This window comes from Blennius ocellaris (assembly GCF_963422515.1).
Source record: "Blennius ocellaris genome assembly, chromosome: 14".
In the NCBI taxonomy this organism is placed as follows: domain Eukaryota; kingdom Metazoa; phylum Chordata; class Actinopteri; order Blenniiformes; family Blenniidae; genus Blennius; species Blennius ocellaris.
In genome coordinates, this window is record NC_137663.1 from 1,492,666 (window position 1) to 1,513,282 (window position 20,617).

The 20,617-nt window shown below is 45.2% G+C and overlaps 1 protein-coding gene across 1 annotated transcript in view; it reads left to right on the top strand.

The window, feature by feature from the left end:
- The window catches only part of LOC308139130 (synaptotagmin-like protein 2), a gene marked incomplete at both ends in the record, with an annotated part of 74,508 nt that extends 58,020 nt beyond the window's left edge, over positions 1 to 16,488 (top strand). Inside the window, 2 exons of the mRNA XM_080508475.1 lie at positions 11,473 to 11,600; positions 16,360 to 16,488. Of these exons, the coding sequence (XP_080364601.1) occupies positions 11,473 to 11,600; positions 16,360 to 16,488 (257 nt within the window). The remainder of the gene's footprint in view (positions 1 to 11,472; positions 11,601 to 16,359) is intronic.
- Positions 16,489 to 20,617: the final 4,129 nt, after the last annotated feature.

Genomic DNA, 20,617 nt, shown 5'->3' on the forward strand with positions numbered 1-20,617 from the left:
TTGACTTTGTTATTTGACTGGAGTTGTGACGTTCACAAACGAACTGAATCTTTTGACCAGCTCATTAACATGAACGATGGGAAATGAGTCGTGTTTGGTTGGGAGCCATTCTTCTTTTTCCTCTCCCTGAGATCACACCTATGGTTCACACAATGAACACGGCTCAACACAAGGCTTCAGGGTATGTAATCCACATACCAGGCCTTTAGAGGCACTGTGACTCACCAAATACACCAAAAACAGAGAAGAAGACATAGCACAATCAAACTTTAGAATGAGAAACCTGCTCTAAACCTCTGTTCAACTCTAGTTCTATGGCCACACTCTTCCCGCTCATTTAGCTTCTGCAGCTCCACTGCAGCTTGTGGTCCCTAATTGTTGAGGTTATTTGATTGACATTGCGGACTGTGGTGGAGGGAGAAGGGGGTGATTACGTCATCTTTTTTCCACAGATGATCGTTTTTGCCGACTTTGACACATTTGCGGAAGGACAAGAAGCCATAAAGCATGGAGCTGCTTTATTGTTTTGGGAATGTCATCTATTTTGTTTACACTTTATTCTGTTATTGGAGTTATGGTTCAGAGTAAAGGGTCTGATTTCATGTTTTTGTAGGTCAGATATAGGCTACTATTCATCCAAGGACAGTTCAGGAGTCCTCATCAGGTTTTAGATCTATTTTTATTTTTGTATACAGAGCAACTTGTCACGATTTACACTCAGAGACTCAGGTGCGGACAGAAACACAGCAATCAGGAATACTCTCAGAACACTTTATTAATAAGCAATGTGGCAAAGAACTCAAACCAAATACACAAGAACTATAAGGACCCAGCGGGAGACTAAAGGAGCACGCTGCCTGGTATGAAGCGGCAAATGCTGAACGGCGTGGTTGGCACTGGAGAACACAGGAGGTGGTGTATGCTGCAGCCTAAAGGAGGTTGCCAGGGAGGCTCGTCGTGCTGAAGCCGTTGGAGTGGGCCAAAGAACAGAGTCACAGGCAGGAGCTTGGTGCAGCAGGGTGGGTCCAGTACTGCAGCAGAGGAGAGACAGATTTAATGCAGAACAACACAGACTGAGGTAAGGCAAGGCAGAGCAGGGTACCACTAACTGTAGGTAGTTTTATGGTTCGGCGCCAAGTCTTAATCTGATGCCAGATTTATAGGGAGAGAGGTGCATTTTTTGGTGAAGCCACACCCTGCCGCAGGTGAGTTCACTCAGGTAATCAGTGACTGCACTCCTCCACACCTCACACAGCATGTAACACACACACACCTAGGAACAAGAAAAAGGAAAGGAGGGACGGGAAGGGAAGGGAAGGGAAAAATGCTGCAACTAGGTAGAGACAAAGATGGAGGTCATGACAGTACCCCCCCTTCTATGTGCACCTCCAGGTGCACAAGTGAAGCGTTCTGTCCGTCGTCTTCTCAGGTCGGGGATCAGCTTGGGGTCCAGAATTTGGCGACGGGGTACCCAGCTGCATTCTTCAGGCTCATACCCCTCCCAATCTACCAGAACCTGAAGTCCGCGTCCCCATCGGTGCACATCCAATAGGCGTCTTACATTGTAAGCTGGTGCATCATCCACCATCCAGGGTAGTGGAGGGGGACGTCAGGAGGCACCAGAGTGCTCTCTTTGACAGGTTTGATTTGGGAAATATGAAAGGTCGGATGGATCTTCATGGAAGCAGGAAGTTTGAGTTATTCAAAACTGGGGTTAACAATCCTCTCTACCTCAAATTGTCCGATAAATCGCGGTGCCAGCTTCCAAGACTCCACCTTCAGGGGAAGATCCTTTGCCCGGAGGCAAACCTTTTGGCCTGGCATATACACTGGTGTGTATCTGCGATTAGTCTGCTGTTCCATACTCGACTGGATTAGGGAGGCTCTGGCCCTCTTCCAAGTCCTCTTGCATCTCGATGAAGCCCTGAACGGATGGGACGGCAATCTCCTCTTCCTGAGATGGAAACAATGGTGGCTGGTACCCAGCGGTGGCTGGTAGTCGAGTTGTGAGTGTATTCTACCAATGGAAGCTGAGAACTCCAGCCTGTGGGGTTTTCTCAGCAGGGTTTCCAGGGACTGGTTCACCTGTTCTGTCTGACCATTCAACTGTGGATGAAACCCAGATGTTAGACTGACTGGCACCCAGAGCCTTGCAGAAAAGCTTCCACACTTCCGATATAAACTGCGGTCCTCGGTCTGACACTATATCTACTGGTATTCCATGGATCCTGAAAACTTGTGATACCGATGTCTCAGCAGTTTCCTTAGCAGAGGGGAGTTTAGGTAAAGCAATAAAATGTGGTGCCTTAGAGAAATGGCCAACCACAGTTAAAATTGTAGTTGAAAGGAGGCAATCCCAAAATAAAGTCCACTGCAATGTGTGACCAGGGCCGGTGTGGAATAGGTATTGGCAGCAGTAAACCAGAACTGGCCTTGTTCAAGGACTTTTGATGGGCACAGGCAGAGCAGGCAGCGACAAACTCCTTGGTGTCTTTCTCCATGGTGTCCCACCAGAACCTCTTCCTTAGGACACCAAGGGAATGGGCAGCTCCAGGATGGCAGGTCAAACGAGATGAGTGAGCCCATTGGAGAACCTGCGAGCAAACAGAGTTATGGACAAATAGGGTCCTGGGTGGACCAGTACCTGGATTGTCTGACTGGTCAGGTGCACACTGTACCAGGTTCTTGATTTCCCATGTCAGAGTGGCAACCAGGCAGGTCTTGGGCAGGATGGTCTCAGGTTTTCCGGAGTTCTCTTCACTGGAGTGTAAGTGGGATAGGGCATCAGGCTTCACATTCCGGGATCCAGGGCGATATGTGAGGGTGAACTTGAACCGACTAAAAAGTATTGCCCAGCGAGCCTGTCTAGAATTGAGCCTCCTGGCAGAGCAGACATACTCAAGATTCTTGTGGTCAGTCCATACCAGAAATGGTTGTTCAGCCCCTTCCAACCAATGTCGCCACTCCTCAAGGGCCATCTTCACTGCAAGCAACTCTCAGTTCCACACATCATAGTTCCATTCTGCTGGGGAGAGACGGCGGGAAAAGAAGGCACATGGATGCAGCTTACCATCACTTGGGCTGCGCTGAGATAATACGACTCCCACACCAGTATCAGATGCATCCACTTCGACGATGAACTGAAGCGTCGGATCAGGTTGAATCAAGATTGATGCTGGGGTAAACCAGTCCTTCAATAACTGGAAGGCTTGGGCTGCTTCAGCAGTCCAGGAGAAGGTTCATAAGGTCTCCATCTTCAGTGTGGTAAGGGGTGCAGCAACTTTGCTGTTGTCTCTTATAAACCTTTGATAAAAGTTGGCAAATCCTAAGAATCGCTGAAGTTGTTTCCGGTCTTCAGGTTCTGGTCATTCCTTTACTGCGGACAGCTTCTGAGGATCCATCCTTATCTCCCCATGCGAGATAACGTATCCAAGGATGGACGTAGTAGAGGTGTTGAATTCAAATTTCTCTGGCTTCACAAACAACCGTGTGATGGAGCAACGCCATCAGTAACAGGGCAGCAGCATACTGTCACACACGCACGCTCATACACACCCTGTGGGCAACTCCCAAACATACACGTCACACTCACTTCCTCCGTACTTCACATCAGGTCATTCAATTTGCTCATCGCCCTCTTTCTCCAACTGTTAGCATAGCCAGACAGGGGTGCACACCTGACTGCTGTGGGTTACCTGCACAAACATTCACACATTCACACATCCATACATACACACAGAAACGCTTACCACGGTACATGACGCCTCAGAGCAGTGGAGAGCTAAGACGGAGCGGAGCTAACCCCATGACTATGTACCTCACCAGCACGGAGGTATGGTCATGTGATCACGAGGTACTTTGGAATAATTATTTATTTTTCTTTTTGAATGGAATTATTTGCTGTTTTGCTGTGGAAAATGTTTTTGTTTACTTTAGAAGAAAAATTGAGGATCCTTTTAAAAAAGGAGTTGAATATGTATTGTCATGGATTTGATTGGCTAGGAGAAGTCATCCTATGCCCGGGGGAGGGGTTTACCCTTTAAAAGCAGGGTGGGAAACTGTACTGGGGAGTCTGTCCCTGCAGGTGCTAGTGGTAGCAACGGGCCAAAGGAAACTCATGAAAGCCATCAGCTGAGGGAAGAGCTGAGATCAGGTTTTGTTTGGGTTTTGTTTTCGCACTGCAAATATCTATTTTTGTTTTGCCACTGTATATACTGAGCACCAGCACTATTTTTGAAGAGAATGAGAATTTGAGCACAGTTGACTTGCCATATGGAGCGTGGTGGTTATTATTATGAGTATTATTTGGACTGAATGAAAACCCCGCCACAAACCGATTCTTGAGAAGTCGCTCCAGAACTTGTCGGACATTTAGGGTGTGCTTCTCAGGTCCGGGAGAAGATGAGAATATCATCTAAGTAAACAAAAACAAACCGGTTTATCATATCCCGAAGTACATCATTGATGAGGCTCTGGAAAACAGCAGGGGCATTACTGAGCCTGAAAGGCATCACCAAGTACTCAAAATGTCCCAAAGGAGTGTTAAAAGCCGTCTTCCAGTCATCCCCCTGGCGGATCCGGATGAGGTGATAAGCATTTCTGAGTTCGAGTTTGGTGAAGATGTTGGCACCATGTAACGAGGAAAAAGCCGAGTTGATCAGATGTAGGGGGTATGGATTCTTCACTGTAATGTCATTCAGGCCACGAACGTCTATGCAGGGATGGAGGGTGCCATCCTTCTTATCCACAAAGAAAAACCCTACACCAACTGGAGAGGAGGATGGTCTGATTATTCCAACAGCCAGTGAGTCCCAGATGTAATCCTCCATGGCAGTCTATTCAGACTTGGACAAGTTATACAGGCGGCTTCTGGGAAGGGTCGCATAACACTGGGGGCTCTGGGATGAAACCTTATCTCTGCTCCAGTCTATCTGGGGATTGTGGAGCTTCAACCAGGGGTAACCAAGCTCCTGGTTGCATGGAGCATCTATAATAGTGATCTATAATATGAAACCTCAGTCTTTCATGATGCCAAGACCAACTTCACAGGGACAGATCGGAACCGGACTTGGGCCAACAGAAGACCATTTAGAGCTCGGGCTTCAACAGGCATGTCGAGAGGCTTGATTGGGATCTGGAGCTGCTCAGCTAGTTCATTATCCAGGAAGTTCTTTTCAGTGCCAGAGTCAATTGATACATTCACGGGAACAGGCTGAACTCGCCAGCCGAGAGAGGCTACCAGCTGGAGACGTGGAGGGGAGAGGGATGTTGGGGCCACACAACCTCATGGAAGGGGGGAGGGGGGACCACGTTTTGAGAACAAAGAGACCACATGGTCAGAACGGGAAAAGTTCGCCATTGGTCATGTGATCACCCCCCGGATCACCCCCCTCCAAGGTGCAATACTGGAGGCCAACGGCAGGGGGAGCCCGAGAGCTCCCTCACCAGCTGGAATGTCCAGGGTGGGCCCTCCCTCAGGATTGGTCCACACGGCCCAGAGCCGGCCGGAAATCCGAAACCAAAACAAACGGTATAAAAAACCCCCGCGGGGGTGATTTCTTTCTCTTCCAAGACGAACGTGCTCCTCGGACGCACCTCTTCGCACGGAGAGAAAGTACTGCATGTGTTAACGCTGACCGGGCCCCAGAGTTCCACACCTGGCCGGACGAGCCGAGAACCACCGTGGAATTACTTCCGTTTTTCCTTTTTCCTTTTTTTCTTCTTCACCGGAGTCCGAGTGTGCAGCTGCCAGCCGCACACTCCCCGCATGCAGACCTGAAGCCGCTTCTTCTTTCCCCTCCTCACAAGAAGCGCTCTTCGGATTATCCTGTGGACTTCTCCTGTCCACAGACCAGTTCAGCTTGTTTTCCCTGGGACGCCAGAGAGACAAGCTCGCAGCCGGGAAATCAACGGACTTTCACCGGCCGCCGCAGCACGTTCACCCTCGTCAAACTGAGTAAGGCTTAGAGTCTTGGCAGGCAATGAGAATAACGTGACTGTAATATTGCTGTGTGTTTTATTATTGTGTTGAAGTCAGGGACGCCGATCCCGTGTTTCAACCAATCTGTGTCTGCGCGTTGGATTTACATCCACGCGAACCTCCACTCTCTCTCTCTCTCTCTCTCTCTCTCTCTCTCTCTCTGTCTAAATCCTGCACATTCCCATAACTGGACTGGTGGAAAGCTGCACAGCTACACATACGGCGGGACTGTGTAGCTGGATAAATCTGTCCTCCTTTCTCCCCCTCCTTCTTCTCCTTTCTCTCTTCCGCTCCTCACTAAACGATCGCGTAAAAGCAGCCACAGCTGTTCCCCATGCGCTCTGTGACCGTGTGCAGTTTACTGCCCCTGGGAAAACTCGGCCACGAGCCCCCAGGCGCGCGCTCCAAGCAGGCTCACGAGCCGGGCACGAGCACAGTGACGTCACGCTGTCCAGAAAGAGTGCGCCGAGCGCCTCTGGTGGCCGCGTGGGTGATTGCAATCTCTTGAGAGACCGCCACTCGGTGGACACGTCGAGTCATTGCATTCTCCCTCCGTGCGCCGCCGCACCCCTAGTGGTCGTTCCGGTTACTGCCTCGAACCAGACGCCTGCCGCCATCTAGCGTCCGTTCGAGGTCATTACACCCACACACACTGACCCTCCAACGCCTGCCGCCACCTGGGGGACGTTCGAGGTCATTACACCCACACTCTTCCACACACTCACTCCCTCACACACACACACACACACCCTCTTTCTTTGTACATAGTGTTTGCTGTTTAATAGATTAGATCTCCGTGTTTGATTGTTTATTACGTAATTGTGTTGTTTTAATAAATGATTTATGAATTATTTTTGAATAAATACTTTTTGTTAATAAACGCATTTTAACTGAATTGATCGATTCTTGGTAATCATTGTGTATTTATTGTTGACAATTCACTGGTTTGTAACAGTCTGTGCTCGAAGCTCACACCTTCCTTGTTATTTAATATTGTTATATTTACACAGAAATATTAACTTTACTTAAATAACCCTTTTTGACAAACGAGACTGAAATTTGGTATTAGCTATTTCCAGCTTAGCTGGTGGTGCCCCGATTTAATTATTATTTGATAAATAATCAATTTATGCAAATTAATAATTTTTCATTAATAAATTATTTTTGATAATTTATTAACTTTTGAGTAATTACTCAATTACTCTAGGAGTTGCTGATGAGTAACTAACCGTTTACTTTATGAGTAATTCCGATTTTTCCTAAATTACTTTCAGTAATCTATTACTTTCAGTAATCCATTACTTACAGTAATTATTAATGCTAATTACCAACCATAAATCCCAACAGGGTCATGGTTTGGCTCACCCGGATTCCTCCCGTTACTGGTGAGCCACCCTTTTTGCCGGACGGGTGTGGCAGGTGGCAATGTAATGGCCAGTCTTACCACAGTACAGACATGTGTTCATGGCTTGGCGTCGTCTTCTCTCTTTAGGTGTGAGCTACGCCCACCCAATCTACATTGGTTCAGGTTCAGCTTCAGACGATGGAAAGGTCACTGGACTTGCCAGAACCGGTTTCAAGAAGCGGGTTGCAATAGAAAAGGGTCGCTGGCTCTGTTCTCATCTGCGTTCCTGTAGTCGATTATCAATGTTAATCGTCAATGCGATTAGGGCATCCAGGTTGGCAGCTTCCTCTCGTGTGGCTAGTTGGTCCTTCAATTCCTCGTTTAGGCCTTGGTAGAAGGCATTCTGCAGAGCTTCATCATTGAATCCACTCTCAACGGCAACGGTACGAAACTCCATGGCGCATTCTGAAGCACTCCTGGCCCCCTGTCTCAAGGTGGCAAGGCGGTTTCCGGCATCCCTGCTGCGCACAGGATGATCAAATACCTTCTTCATCTCATTGGTGAAGGCTGAATATGAGGAGCATATTTTACCTTTCTTCTCCCAAACAGATGCTCCCCAATCCCTCACTGGGCCCTTCAACAACCCCACCAAATAAGTTATCTTTGACTTATCAGAGGCATAAGACATAGGCTGCAACTCAATCACCAAGGAGACCTGAGTGAAGAAAGCTTGACAAGCTTGAACCTAAGTCTCCAGTATAACACGTATGGGCACAGAGGGCTCACGAGGAAATGGGAGTTGCGCAGGATTCGTGTCAGGAGGTGCCGAACTAGGAGTGGGGACAGTAGCTACCAGGTCAGCTGAGGATGCAGTCATTACTGTGGCTAATGAATTAAGCTTGCTGGTTCGCTGGGAATCTTGATTTAACAAAGCATTGTTACTCTCAACTAAAGTGCATAGTAGCATGTCGTGGCGACCCAACATGGTGCCGTGACTAGCCATAGCCTATTCTAGGATCGGTGCCTGAGAGGCCTGATGGTCACATTGTCCACTGAGTTCATCATGGCCGGACCGTACTGTCACGGTTCACACTCAGAGACTCAGGTGCGGCCAGAAACACAGCAATCAGGAATACTCTCAGAACACTTTATTAATAAGCGACGTGACAAAGAAAAATACACAAGAAAGCAGAACTGTAATGAGACAGAACTAAAGACTAACCCAGGTACTTCAAACTAGAAACATTTAACTCACAGAGGTACCAACACATACACACTACTCCAGCTAAGAACCACCCAAACGAAACTATGAGGACCCAGCGGGAGACTAAAGGAGCACACTGCCTGGTATGAAGCGGCAAATGCTGAACGGCGCTGGAGAACACAGGAGGTAGCGTATGCTGCAGCCTGAAGGAGGTTGTCAGGGGGTCTTGTCATGCTGAAGCCGTTGGAGTGGGCCAAAGAACAGAGTCACAGGCAAGAGCTTGGTGAAGCAGGGTGGGTCCGGTACTGCAGCAGAAGAGAGACAGATTTAACGCAGAGCAACACAGACTGAGGCAAGGCAAGGCAGAGCAGGGTACCACTAACTGTTCATAGTTTTACGGTCTGACGCCGAGTCTTCATCTGATGCCAGCTTTATAGAGAGAGAAGTGCATTGTTGAGTGAAGCCACACCCTGCTGCAGGTGAGAGCACTCAGGTAATCAGCACTGCACTCCTCCACACCTCACACAGCATGCAGCACACGCCCACCTAGGAAAAAGGAAAGGAGGGAGGGGGAAGAGAAAAATGCTGCCACGAGGCAGAGCCAGAGATGGAGGTCATGACACAGCTATATGCACCTCAGGACAGTTCACTTGTCCATTGTACAGTTTGTATTAGTAGTACTAGTGGGATGTTTTTTTTTCTCTAATTTATTGTAGTTTTATGTATTTCTCTAATACTTGAAGTATTGTTTTTGAGTTTTCTATCAAAATATTGTCGTGTGAAACGTTTTTCTCTAAAATTTGCACTAAAACAACACATGGTGATTAACAACTTAGTATTTTTTTACAGTACCTTTAATCTTTATTATAAGCCTTTATTATAACATTTTTAAATACTGGTTTGAGTTTTTCTGTATTGTTAAAAATGTTCTTGTGTGGAAGGTTTGCACTAAAAGCTTTTGAATGGAACTTCATTGTAGCCTGATTAGTTTTTTATTGGGTATTTAAAGTGTTGGATAAAACAAGTCAAAGTAGTTTTACACACATACACACACTTTATACAAAGGGCAAATAGTGATCTCACTGTCAACTCAGAGGGTGGAATATTTACAATGAATTCATATCAGACTTTAAAATCTTGTCCAAACATGTCAAATGAAGCTATAACCAATATTTCAGAATAATTCAAATTCAAATATTGGTGGGAAATCTGAGTTCGAAATTATTATGATCCAAATCCCATATATCGCAATAATAAAATGAGCCAAATGAGCCAGTCTTTTGAATGGCTCATCGAAATGAACGGATCCCAACGATCTGGCTCCCTCCAAAGAGCCATAAATCCCATCTCTATTTTTGACTTTTCTTTTTCCAAAGGGCATGAACTCTTCTTTTTTCTTTTTTTAACCTCCAATTTTTTTTTCTTCAGTGATCATAATACTCTTCCGTATTAAGTTGTGTAATGTGGGTAAGTGTAATTTCCACTTTTGTCTTAGTGGCATTACCTGAGTATTATTCTTCCAGCTCTTGGCGAAGTCGGACGCTTCTCTCCTCTCCTCCATCATGTTCCCTGCTTGCTGCTCCCATCCTGTACTGTCTCGTGTCAGATCTAACAAGAGCCTCTCTTCACATCCCCATCCGAACCTAACCGGAACCATGGAATTGATCAGCTGGTTTCTCAATGCGATCGACCAAATCTTTTCGACACGACGATCGGGCAAAGTAGAGCCCGCATGTCCCGATGGGACGTTTGCGGCCGGATACATGCTGGATTCCTGGGGTTCCTGGAGGTCCCTGTGTTTGGACATTCTTTACATCGAGGATGTGCATGATCTCTACATATTGGGATAAACGATAGCAGGTATGCTGCTAATTGGGGCTGGCGGCTTTCTGATCTATCGCAAAGTTAAGAAGACGCGGGCAGCTGTATTGGGAAGGCTGCCGATTGTCACTGAGGGATTGTTATGAGCTTTGAATGCTCAGACTCATGTGATAAACGGACTCAAGAGTACGCAAGTCACGACTCTTGAACGTTTACGAGAAATTGGAACCATCTTGGAGAAGGTTGAAACTCGGCTGGAAAGCTAAAGAAAATTTTTGGGCTACGTTTTGGAGCAGCATGAAGACCAGAAACATTCAAGGTCGAAAGATAAAGCTGAATCGCCTGAACAAAAACAAATCTAATCTACATTTCGGATTCCCAGACACCCAGTCGTCGAGGCTGGTGTTTTGTCTTCAACTCTCCTGGATGTGAGCGTGGAACGAAGGCTCTGTCCCCCCCCCCCCCCCCCCCCCCCTTTCTTCCCTAATAAACCCCTCACACCTGGCCTTCTGGAAGCTTGCTCTGTTCAGGACTCAAGGCCTTCTTACAACAACAGAAGTGGTCTAACTGCAGAGACAAGCAAGCGGTACCTGTCACTGGCTCGCCCCCTCAACTCCAAGCAGAGGCTGTAGGGGGAGATATGGCTGTGCGCCTGATGGGCTGCTGTGCCGAGACACATCCTTGCGAGCGGCGGACTGCAAAACTACCCTTCCAATATCCTAAGTGCTGTCTCGAGAATATGTTGGAATCTGTCTGTTGACGCTTAAATGTGCCTGGGGTGATTTTTTCCCGCTAGTTACAGACGGTGCTCCTGAGAGCACAGTCTGTGCTCTGTCTTTTTTCCTCCTCTCCTCACCTCTTGTTGTCCTTCTTTCCCCCAACCTTCTATGCAATTTCATTGTACTTGTTACAAGGACAATAAAGACAATTCTGATATTTTATGTATTTGTTACATTTTTAGAAAAGAACATGTTGTTTACACTGCTGTTCTGTGAGCTCTCCTCAGCTTTCAACTAGTTAAACTGTGTGTGCGCGTGTGTGTGTGTGTGTGTGTGTGTGTGTGTGTGTGTGTGTGTGTGTGTGTGTGTGTGTGTGTGTGTGTGTGTGTGTGTGTGTGTCCAGGTAAGAGTTATGGAGTGGAGGTGCCTTGGATGGATTCGAGCCCAGATGAAGCTGGTCTGTGGAGGAGGATGCTGTACGCTCATGGAGTATGGGAAGAGGCTATTCTCCCTCTGAGGATGCTGGTGATGGCAAAGAACATGTAAAAGCCATGAGAACATGTCTAGCTCCTGATACTGCATGAACAGTGGTCCCACCGACTGCTCTCATCATTCTGCTTTGCTCATAAGATTTTCAAGAGTCAAGATTTTTTTCCACAGCAGCTTTCATCTCAGTGCTGTTCATCATAAGACACACTTTTGAGGTTTACCATAGTGAAGAACTAAATTGATAATATCAAAAATGAACTGCAAAAAGCATTTCTACATGAAGGTGGTGCACGTTTTGTAACATATAATACTTTCATTAGGTTATATTTTGTGCTAATATCTCAGTGTCAAACAAGGATGCTCAACAACATATCGAGGAATCTAGTTTAGAGTTTTTAAGATAGTTACAATGAAACTAATACTGTTCAAAGTAATATTTCATCTAAATGACACAGGATGTTTCAGACTGACTTTAACCTGCTGAAAACACATCCTCTGTTCAAAGGGTTTATGTGAGATGCGGTAGTGTCCATCCATCAGAAATAACAGAGGCAATGAATGGTCCACAGATACTGGTGGCATTTCACCTGTTTCACTGTGGAGAAGCTGGACACATGGTGATAATCATTGAAGACTAATACAAGAGGTTTATTATTATTATTATTATTATTATTATTATTTAATCAGGTATTGATTGATGCTTGGTAACAGTCATGTGCAGGGCCTCTGTTCATGTGTGAAAACAAGCTGAGGTGTAGGGAGAAACTGCATGAAGGTGTGAATGAATTAATGATTCTGAACACTGTAGGTAGATGTATTCATCTTGATCTTAAATGAAATCAATGAAAACAATAAATGAAAACAGGCATTACTTTCGGTTCTGGAATACAGCACCACGTTCAGTAAATGTCAGATAAAATAATGCTGAAGGTACACAAGACAAGTTAATTTGTTCTTAGAGGGTGATTGTGAAGTGTGATTACTGTTAACAGAGTACTTTAATAAACAGTGCATGACATATGATTTGGTTTCATTCATAAACACAATGTGTTAGTTTCTGTCTTTATAAACCAGTTATAATCCAGAAGACTGATCGTGCGATTGTACCCAGTACACACAGAGCATCCAGATATTCCAGAACATCCATCCAGAACTCCCAGATCATCCACAACTTCCGGATCTGTCATCCAGAACATTCGGAACATAGAGAAATTCCAGAACATTCAGACAACAGACAGAGCATCCGTATTATCCAAGCAGAATATTCATCCAAAACACAAGAATAGAAAATGCCAAGAACATCCAGATAATCAAGAACATCCAAAACACCAAGATCATGATCTAGAGCAGGGGTCACCAACCTTTTTGAAACTGAGAGCTACTTCATGGTTACTGAGTCATACGAAGGGCTACCAGTTTGATACGCTCTTGTGAAATAACAAATTTGCTCAGTTTGCCTTTCGTTATACATTATAAATAATGATGAATGATACTCATCTATGTGAAGATATGATTTCTATGTCATTTCTCACAATAATTATCAATAATGACAACAAGGTAGGAAACAGATATCAATATTCAGCACTTTATCTCTATTAGTCTCAGTAATTGTCACATTTTCAGATGATCACTTACATCACTACATTTCACAGCAAACAATTCCCATTTTCACGAGCCACCGACATACCATTTTAACAAATCATGAACTATGCTGCACCATGTTTCAAAATGTTATCAATTATGTAATATTAAAGAAAAATCAACTTATATATTTTTAAATAAATATTGTCACATTATGAACTAATGACCAAATCTGCAGCATTTTTGACAAAATTATCACCGTTACATGTCATGAACACACTTTTAAATTGAACACAATTCTTCAGTATTTTAATTCAACTTTGCCATGGCACTGCCATGTTGCCACTGACAACATCAGTTTCTTTGTTAGTGGGAAGACTGGCATTGCATGCTGTTCACCAGTGTATTGTAATCTGGTGTGTAACCTGACACTGCAACTGTGAGTGAGTCTTTCAGATGTGCATCAGTGAGGCGTGTTCTGTGTTTGTTCTTGATGAAGTTCATGTCAGAAAATGCTGATTCACAGAGATTGGTTGAACCAAACAGGCTGGCAACCTTCATAGCTGCTGTGCATACACCACTGTACTTCTCTGTGTCAACAAGGCACCAAAGGTTTGGTGCAGCCTGATTGGCTTTGAAGTGGAGGTCATTTTGCAATGTTATGATTTCCATCTCCACCTGTCCAGAATCCAAGTTCAATGTTGCACTTAGTTTCTCAGCAAAGCATGTTGTATCCCCATTCATGAAAGGATTGGAAATGAATGACACACATGGCTCAAGCTGATAAAGGTCACAAAACCTATTCTCAAACTCTTGCCCAAGTCTGTTTGTGACTTCACAGTACTTTTCTGCAACTTTGTCAAATGTCTTAGATGCAGAAGCATTGTCTTTCAGCACCGACTGCACAAAGGGAAAGTGCAGAACCCTTTTTCTCTGTAAATCCACAGAGAAAGTGTTCATTTTGGCTTTAAATGCATTTAAAGCACTTATCATATCGACAACAGTCTTCCCTTTGCCTTGCAGCTCACAGTTCAAGTGGTTTAGTTTCCCAGTAATGTCCGTCAAAAATGCAAGGTCAAGTGTCCACTCTGTGTCCTCTAGCAGTGAGATGTCTTCGCCTTTGGACTGCATGAACTCTTTGATTTCACCCAAAAGTGACAAAAAACGAAGTAAAACTCGTCCTCTGCTGAGCCATCGGATTTCTGTGTGTAGCAGCAGGTCACCATATTCAGCTGACATTTCCTCCAATAGCACCTTGAAAGTCCTGTGCTGTTTTGGTTTGGAGCGGATGTTGTTTATGATTTTTACAACGGGAGTCATCACGTGCCCAAAGCCGATCACTTTCGCACATAACGCCTGCTGGTGAATGATGCAGTGGTAATGCAGACATTTTGGGAAGTCTGGGTCACCTTGACAGAGAGCGATGAAACCTATATGTCGGCCGATCATAGCAGGAGCCCCATCTGTAGTCACCGCTACCAGTTTTTCCAATGGTACCCTTTTCTGCACGAAAAACTCCTTCACCGCGTTATAAAGATCAACTCCTCTCGTAGTTGTCTTTAAGGGCAGTAGTGTCAGGAGTTCTTCTCTTGTGGAGAAATCTTCAAACACCATCCGGAAAAAAACCAACAGCTGAGCTGTACCGCTGCTGTCCACGGACTAATCGCACTGGATGCTAAACCACCTGCACCTCGCCAGATCCCGGTCCAACTGATCGTCCAAGTTACCAGACATAGCTGACACTCGTCTCGCTAACCGTAGATGCTCCCAGTTGGACGTCGGAGAGAGTGGACATTAGCTCGGTTCCATTTTTCTCGTCTTTAAGTACAGTGTTTGCGATTATTAACATTGCTTCTTTGACAACTTCTCCATCTGAAAATGGCTTCTTCTTCTTGATCAGAAAATGTGCAGTTCTAAACGAGGCTTCGGTTGCTTTTTGTGAAATTTTGGCCGGCCGCGTGAAAAAAGACTGTTGCTTGCCCAAAGCTGCCTTTAGCTCACGGGCTTTTTCTGTCTGTAGTGCGCTTCCAGGTGGATAGTTAGCATGGTAGCTTTTGTAACACGTAGTGAAGTGTCTCTCCACATTGTGCCGCTTCGCTGTCGCCACAGCCGTCCCGCAAATGAGACACACGCAGGTTTCTCTCACAGTCGTAAAAAAGAACTCCTCCTCCCATTCGTTGTGAAAGTGATACTTTTTCTTTCTTTTTTCTGCCATGTTTTTGGGGTAAGAGTAAGACCATCTACGCTGCACCCGCTAGCTTACGCTCCACTGGTGTTGTGATGTGCACAATACTGACCTTTGAACTCAGGTCAGTATTGTGCGCGTTAACCTAAACTTCACGTATAATGAATATATTTATAGATATTTTCTTTTTCAAATCTGCATAAATACAAGTGCGATTAAAAAAATAGCAACAGAATAAAATTTTATTTTAGACGCAGCTCACAAGTTTTTTTTTTTTTTTTAGAACAGTCTTGCGAGCGACTCATGTGGTTCTTGCGGGCGACCTGGTGCCCGCGGGCACCGTGTTGGTGACACCTGATCTAGATGATCTTCTGGATGATATTTTGACCCAGAACACCCAAAACATCCGGATCACCCAGAACATCACGTAGGCCTTTTCCACCAAGCGGTTCCAGGGCTCGATCAGGGCCAAAGATGGACTTAGCACCACTGCTTTGTGTTTCGAGCACCAGAGCCGCGGCTCAACAGGGTCTAAATGTGTGCTAAGCTGGCCCCAAATCATTGCCTGTTAAGCCCCGTCTCCACCGCACACAAGTGCCGGGGCGGAGCGGAGCGGTACGGAGCAGTTCGGAAGCACAACCCCGACCGAAATTTTGGGTCGTGTCTCCACAGCAGAGAGGAGCATGAAAAGTGGGCGGGGCTTATGAGCTCCGCAGAAATGTGACATTATAACAGAAAAGAACGTCGTCAGATGTAGATCTTATGAATCCTCTGTTGTTGTTTAAATTCTCCACTTTGCACTGTTATTTTTTGCAGCGGAAAAAAAAAAAAGTAATTTTTTGCAGCAGTCATTTTTTGCAGTGGAGAGCTGCAGCGCAACTTCCGTGTTTGTTGTGAGAGAGCGAGTCGCTCGGCCGCTTGGCCAGCGACTTGCCTCGCACTCGAGCACTCGGGTGTGGGGCAAGTGGCCGGAGCGTTCCCCCCGGTTGGCTGAGGCACAGACACGGGAGTCTGAGCTTTCTGCTCAAAACCCAGGAGGTTTTCCACTCCGGCGCCACAGCGCAGCGCAGCACCGCACAGCGCAGCACCGCACAGCGCAGCACCGCACAGCGCAGCACCGCACAGCGCAGCACCGCGCCGGAACACGGAGGCGCCGAGCTCTGAGCTCCGAGCTACTTTTCATCGCTTCCGCGGTCTGTCCCCGCGATAAAGCGCCACTGACCGCGGCTGAACAGAACGCTGACCGCCTCTGGAAAGCGGAGCGGTCAGCGCCGGAGACGAAAGCTCCAGACTCCGGTGTCCCGGACGCACATCCACGCCACGGCGAGCGCTATGCTGCAAACAGAAAACTCCAATGTGATACAAAGTCCCTCCCCCCGGTCCCCCCCTGCCTCAAGTCACTCTTTCACAACAAACACTAAAGTTGAGCAGCAAAGAAAAGAAAATGAAAATAAAAACAACCAGAGCACAGCTGACCACACTGACAGCAGAGGATTCATCCAGCCAGCACATTAAAATATTGAGGGCGTGTGGTAAATCACTGACCAATCAGCAGACAGCAGCTCAACCTCAGACCCGTTCCATGGTCCCCGGCACCCCAATGGATGGGTAGCGGAAAAGCGGTCGCCTTTGGAGCGGTCTAGAGCGGTTTAGACTTTTATGAGGCAAACACAGAGCCGGCATGTTGAGCGGAGCGCACAGATACATTTTAGACTAAACATGGACACTACAACAAAGCAGTGAAACAAGTTAAAAAGAACTATCGAGACCACAGACAAGATCTGGGAAGCCAACCAATCAACAGGAGCGCTGAACGTTGTGGGCATAATGAGGGTTTGGGTTAGGATTTGTGAAGTTTTGGGGGAGGGGGTCTAAAATATTGATAAAATGCTGTTTTTTCCTATGCATTACCTTTTTGTTTTTCAGTTTTGTTATGATCATGTGAAAATTTAGGTTATTTTTATACATTTTTATTTGAGCATGAGGGTGACGCTTTCACTTTAATAAAGTTGCCAGCTTGCATGCAATTCTTGTCCTCACCATTGACGTGTGGGGGCGCTTGGCTTAAACGTCACTTTAATCAGTTTGTTCATTTCTAGGGAAAGACACTTTTAATTTGAGACACTTTTAATTCTGACTCGGGAATGTGACTAAGAATCACTCACAGCAAGGGGGACCTTTTGCCACTGAAGACCCTCCCCCATTTTCTGCTGAAAAGACGCTTCCCCCATGCACTCAGCCAGTCACTGATTGGTTGAAGCTCTCAGGATTCGACACCTTCGAATCCACATACTTTCAAGAAAAGCCTGCAAAAGCAGTCTTGCAAGAGAATCTGGCAGTGAGCTTTCTCCTGTGAACACTGTGGGACGAGCTGCTTCCCAGCAGCTCAACTCACCCGCGTTAGCATACAGCTAATACTAGAGGTCTGTAACCAGGGGCCTTCACTCCTCAACTCCTCTGCTGACCCGACCACGAGGGTCAGACCTTCTCAGGACCCGGAGACCAGCGCCCAGAGTCTGCTCTCCCATCAACCAAGGAAAACCAATCGGTTTCTCCAGGACGGGACCAGGGAAACGACACCTCACAGAATTTCTTTGTGTTTTCCTCAACCAGCAGGAAAACCATCACAGACCTGAGCGACTATCTCCTCAGTCTGGACAAAGGGACAACCAGGAGCTGCAAAGAAGGACAGCTCCTAGAACATCAACTCCGTCTTCTTCTCCTCGGCATGCAGAACCAGCAAACCACAGTTAGCAGGAGGTGCTAACTACAGAAGAAGACACCCACTCCCTCCAGCCAGGACAAAAACCAAACTTTTTCAAGGAAGTAGTAACAACAACTGGGCATTATCTGAGATTAGTTAAACTGATGCTATGCATAGAACTGTTTAACTTTTATGAAGATGTGTCGATTCTGTTACAGTGATTGAGTTCTATTGATAATGATATTAGGAGCAGTTATCAATCTGTAAACCAATGTTAGCTCTGCCACAGACACAGGGTCTGCATGCAAATCTTTGCTTTAATAACTTAACTCACAATCCTACACATATCACATCAAAGACAACATCATACAGTAATCGAACACCATCTGATGACTCCTGATGTTTTACAAGGCAAGTCGCATTCACATAAACTCATTCTAGAAATGGTTCTTTAGCAGAGACACACAGGAAGCCGATGCTGAAGACTAGCTTCTATTGTTCCATTGTTCTCCAGCACATGGTCGAGAACCAAGACAGACTTCCTGCTCTCTGATAACCTCCATTTGAATGTAGTTTCTTGTGATCCGCCATCTTGTTTTGTAGTTCCATCACACACACACACACACACACACACACACACACACACACACACACACACACACACACACACACACACACACACACACACACACACACACACACACACACTCCCTCCATCTCTCTCTCTCTCTCTCTTTCTCTCTCTACACACACACATGCACCTACACACACCAAGCTGTAAATAGATAATTAGAATCTGTTTATTTGTTTTCATTGTAGATAAATATCATTTTTGGAATCAAACTTGCTGTTTTCTTAATGTGCACAAGGGTGAATGTAGTGTCGACCTCTTCTGTGTCAAGAACTCCAAAATCCTTCAAGCTTTACTGTTAATTCTGGTAATTGTAATTAATTTAACTATTAATTCAAATTCCTGATTAACTGTTTAGTATATCTTATGAGACTGATACAACTGAATTGGCTATCATTTCCTGTTAAGACAGATCGTGCTCTGAGGTATCTGATACAGATCAGATTAAATTTCAATAACATGATTAATAACTATCTTTGAGTCGATAGTCATCCACATCGTAAATAGTGATCCTTATGAGGTAAGGAATCCCTACATAATTGGTGCCCCGTGTGAGGTTGAGCAAAGTAGACTTTCATTCATATTTGTGCAATATTAATATCAGCACACATTTTGGTACAAACCAAAAAAATCTCTGATTCCGGTGTGAAATCTCCCAAAGCTTTCACATCCACCATTGTCTTCCTGCTACCGCAGTAGACATCCAGCCGTACTTACAAGAGTACATTGTGGTGAAAATGATTTTATTCACAACTGAAGTAAAATTGAGAGACAGTGTGTGAGTAAATAAGCCCTTTGAGTTACACTGGAGTTGCTGCTCCAGCTCATGTCTCCAAGTTACTACCCCATTATGACACACATTAGCAATCGAATGACACCCATTCAATGTAACTAGAAGCAAAGTTGGTGCTTTTATTGTCCTTAAACTTATCACATCAGTGCCACCGGCCGTGTGATACTTCAAGAGTGAGTGAAAATCAGCTGATACTGCCAGCGCATATCAGTTTAAGAGCATTTCAGCCACAGTGACCAAAAGCACTGTGAACTTCTCACCTTGCTGTTAATCATCAAATTCCAGCTTGAGTTAAAGTCAAAACTATTCACACTTTGCAGGTACTTCTTTGATGTCTGAAAACTGTGGGACTTGACTTGTTTATAGTTCTTGTTAAGGTCAATTGAAACACAGTAGTAAGATAGTCTTGTGAGATACTTATGTATTGTTCTTTTAATTCTATCACTGCTAGACAGGATAGACCACATTCAAAGACTCAAGTTTTGTGTTCTGTTAAACGGAGTGTTTTCAAATACATTTTCATGCCTTTTCATTCTGTGTGATCATTCATTGTCTTGGAGAGTCTGTTACTGTTGTATAATGTGTTTTTTAATTGAATTGGCATGTTAAGTTGACTTCAATATGATTGACTAAAACTAAAGACAAGCCTTCAGTTGCTTTGAGTACTGCAAACAAAATAAACAAGCTACTATAATCTAAAGTCTTTAATTTGTTTCAATGCTGCGAACTCACAAGAAGTAATTTAATAATAGTGACCTGGTCTAAGTTAACATTGCTTAGTTTTTGTAAGTCACTGATTCTCACTCAGTCTTTAAGTATCACATGGACCATTGCTTCAAGTCACATTGAATGGGTGTCATTCGAATGCTAAAGTGTGTCAAAAGTTACTGCTAAAATAAATACATTTTTATGACCTACTCCCCCTTAGCCCTGCCCCCTTTTGAGCTGGACATCAAAGGGACAGGGGTCATAAATCTGTTTTTTGAAATATAGCACTTCCTTTTTACTAGTAACGACTGTTAAAAATGTCCCTAGAGTGAAGCAGTTCTATGACACTGTAGAGATCCTGTATAGCTTTTTTGGTCACAGTATCAAACGATGGGCGCTCCTCAGTCAGTTGATAATGCGAGAGAGCAGAACTGTCACATAAAAATGCCTCCGTCCC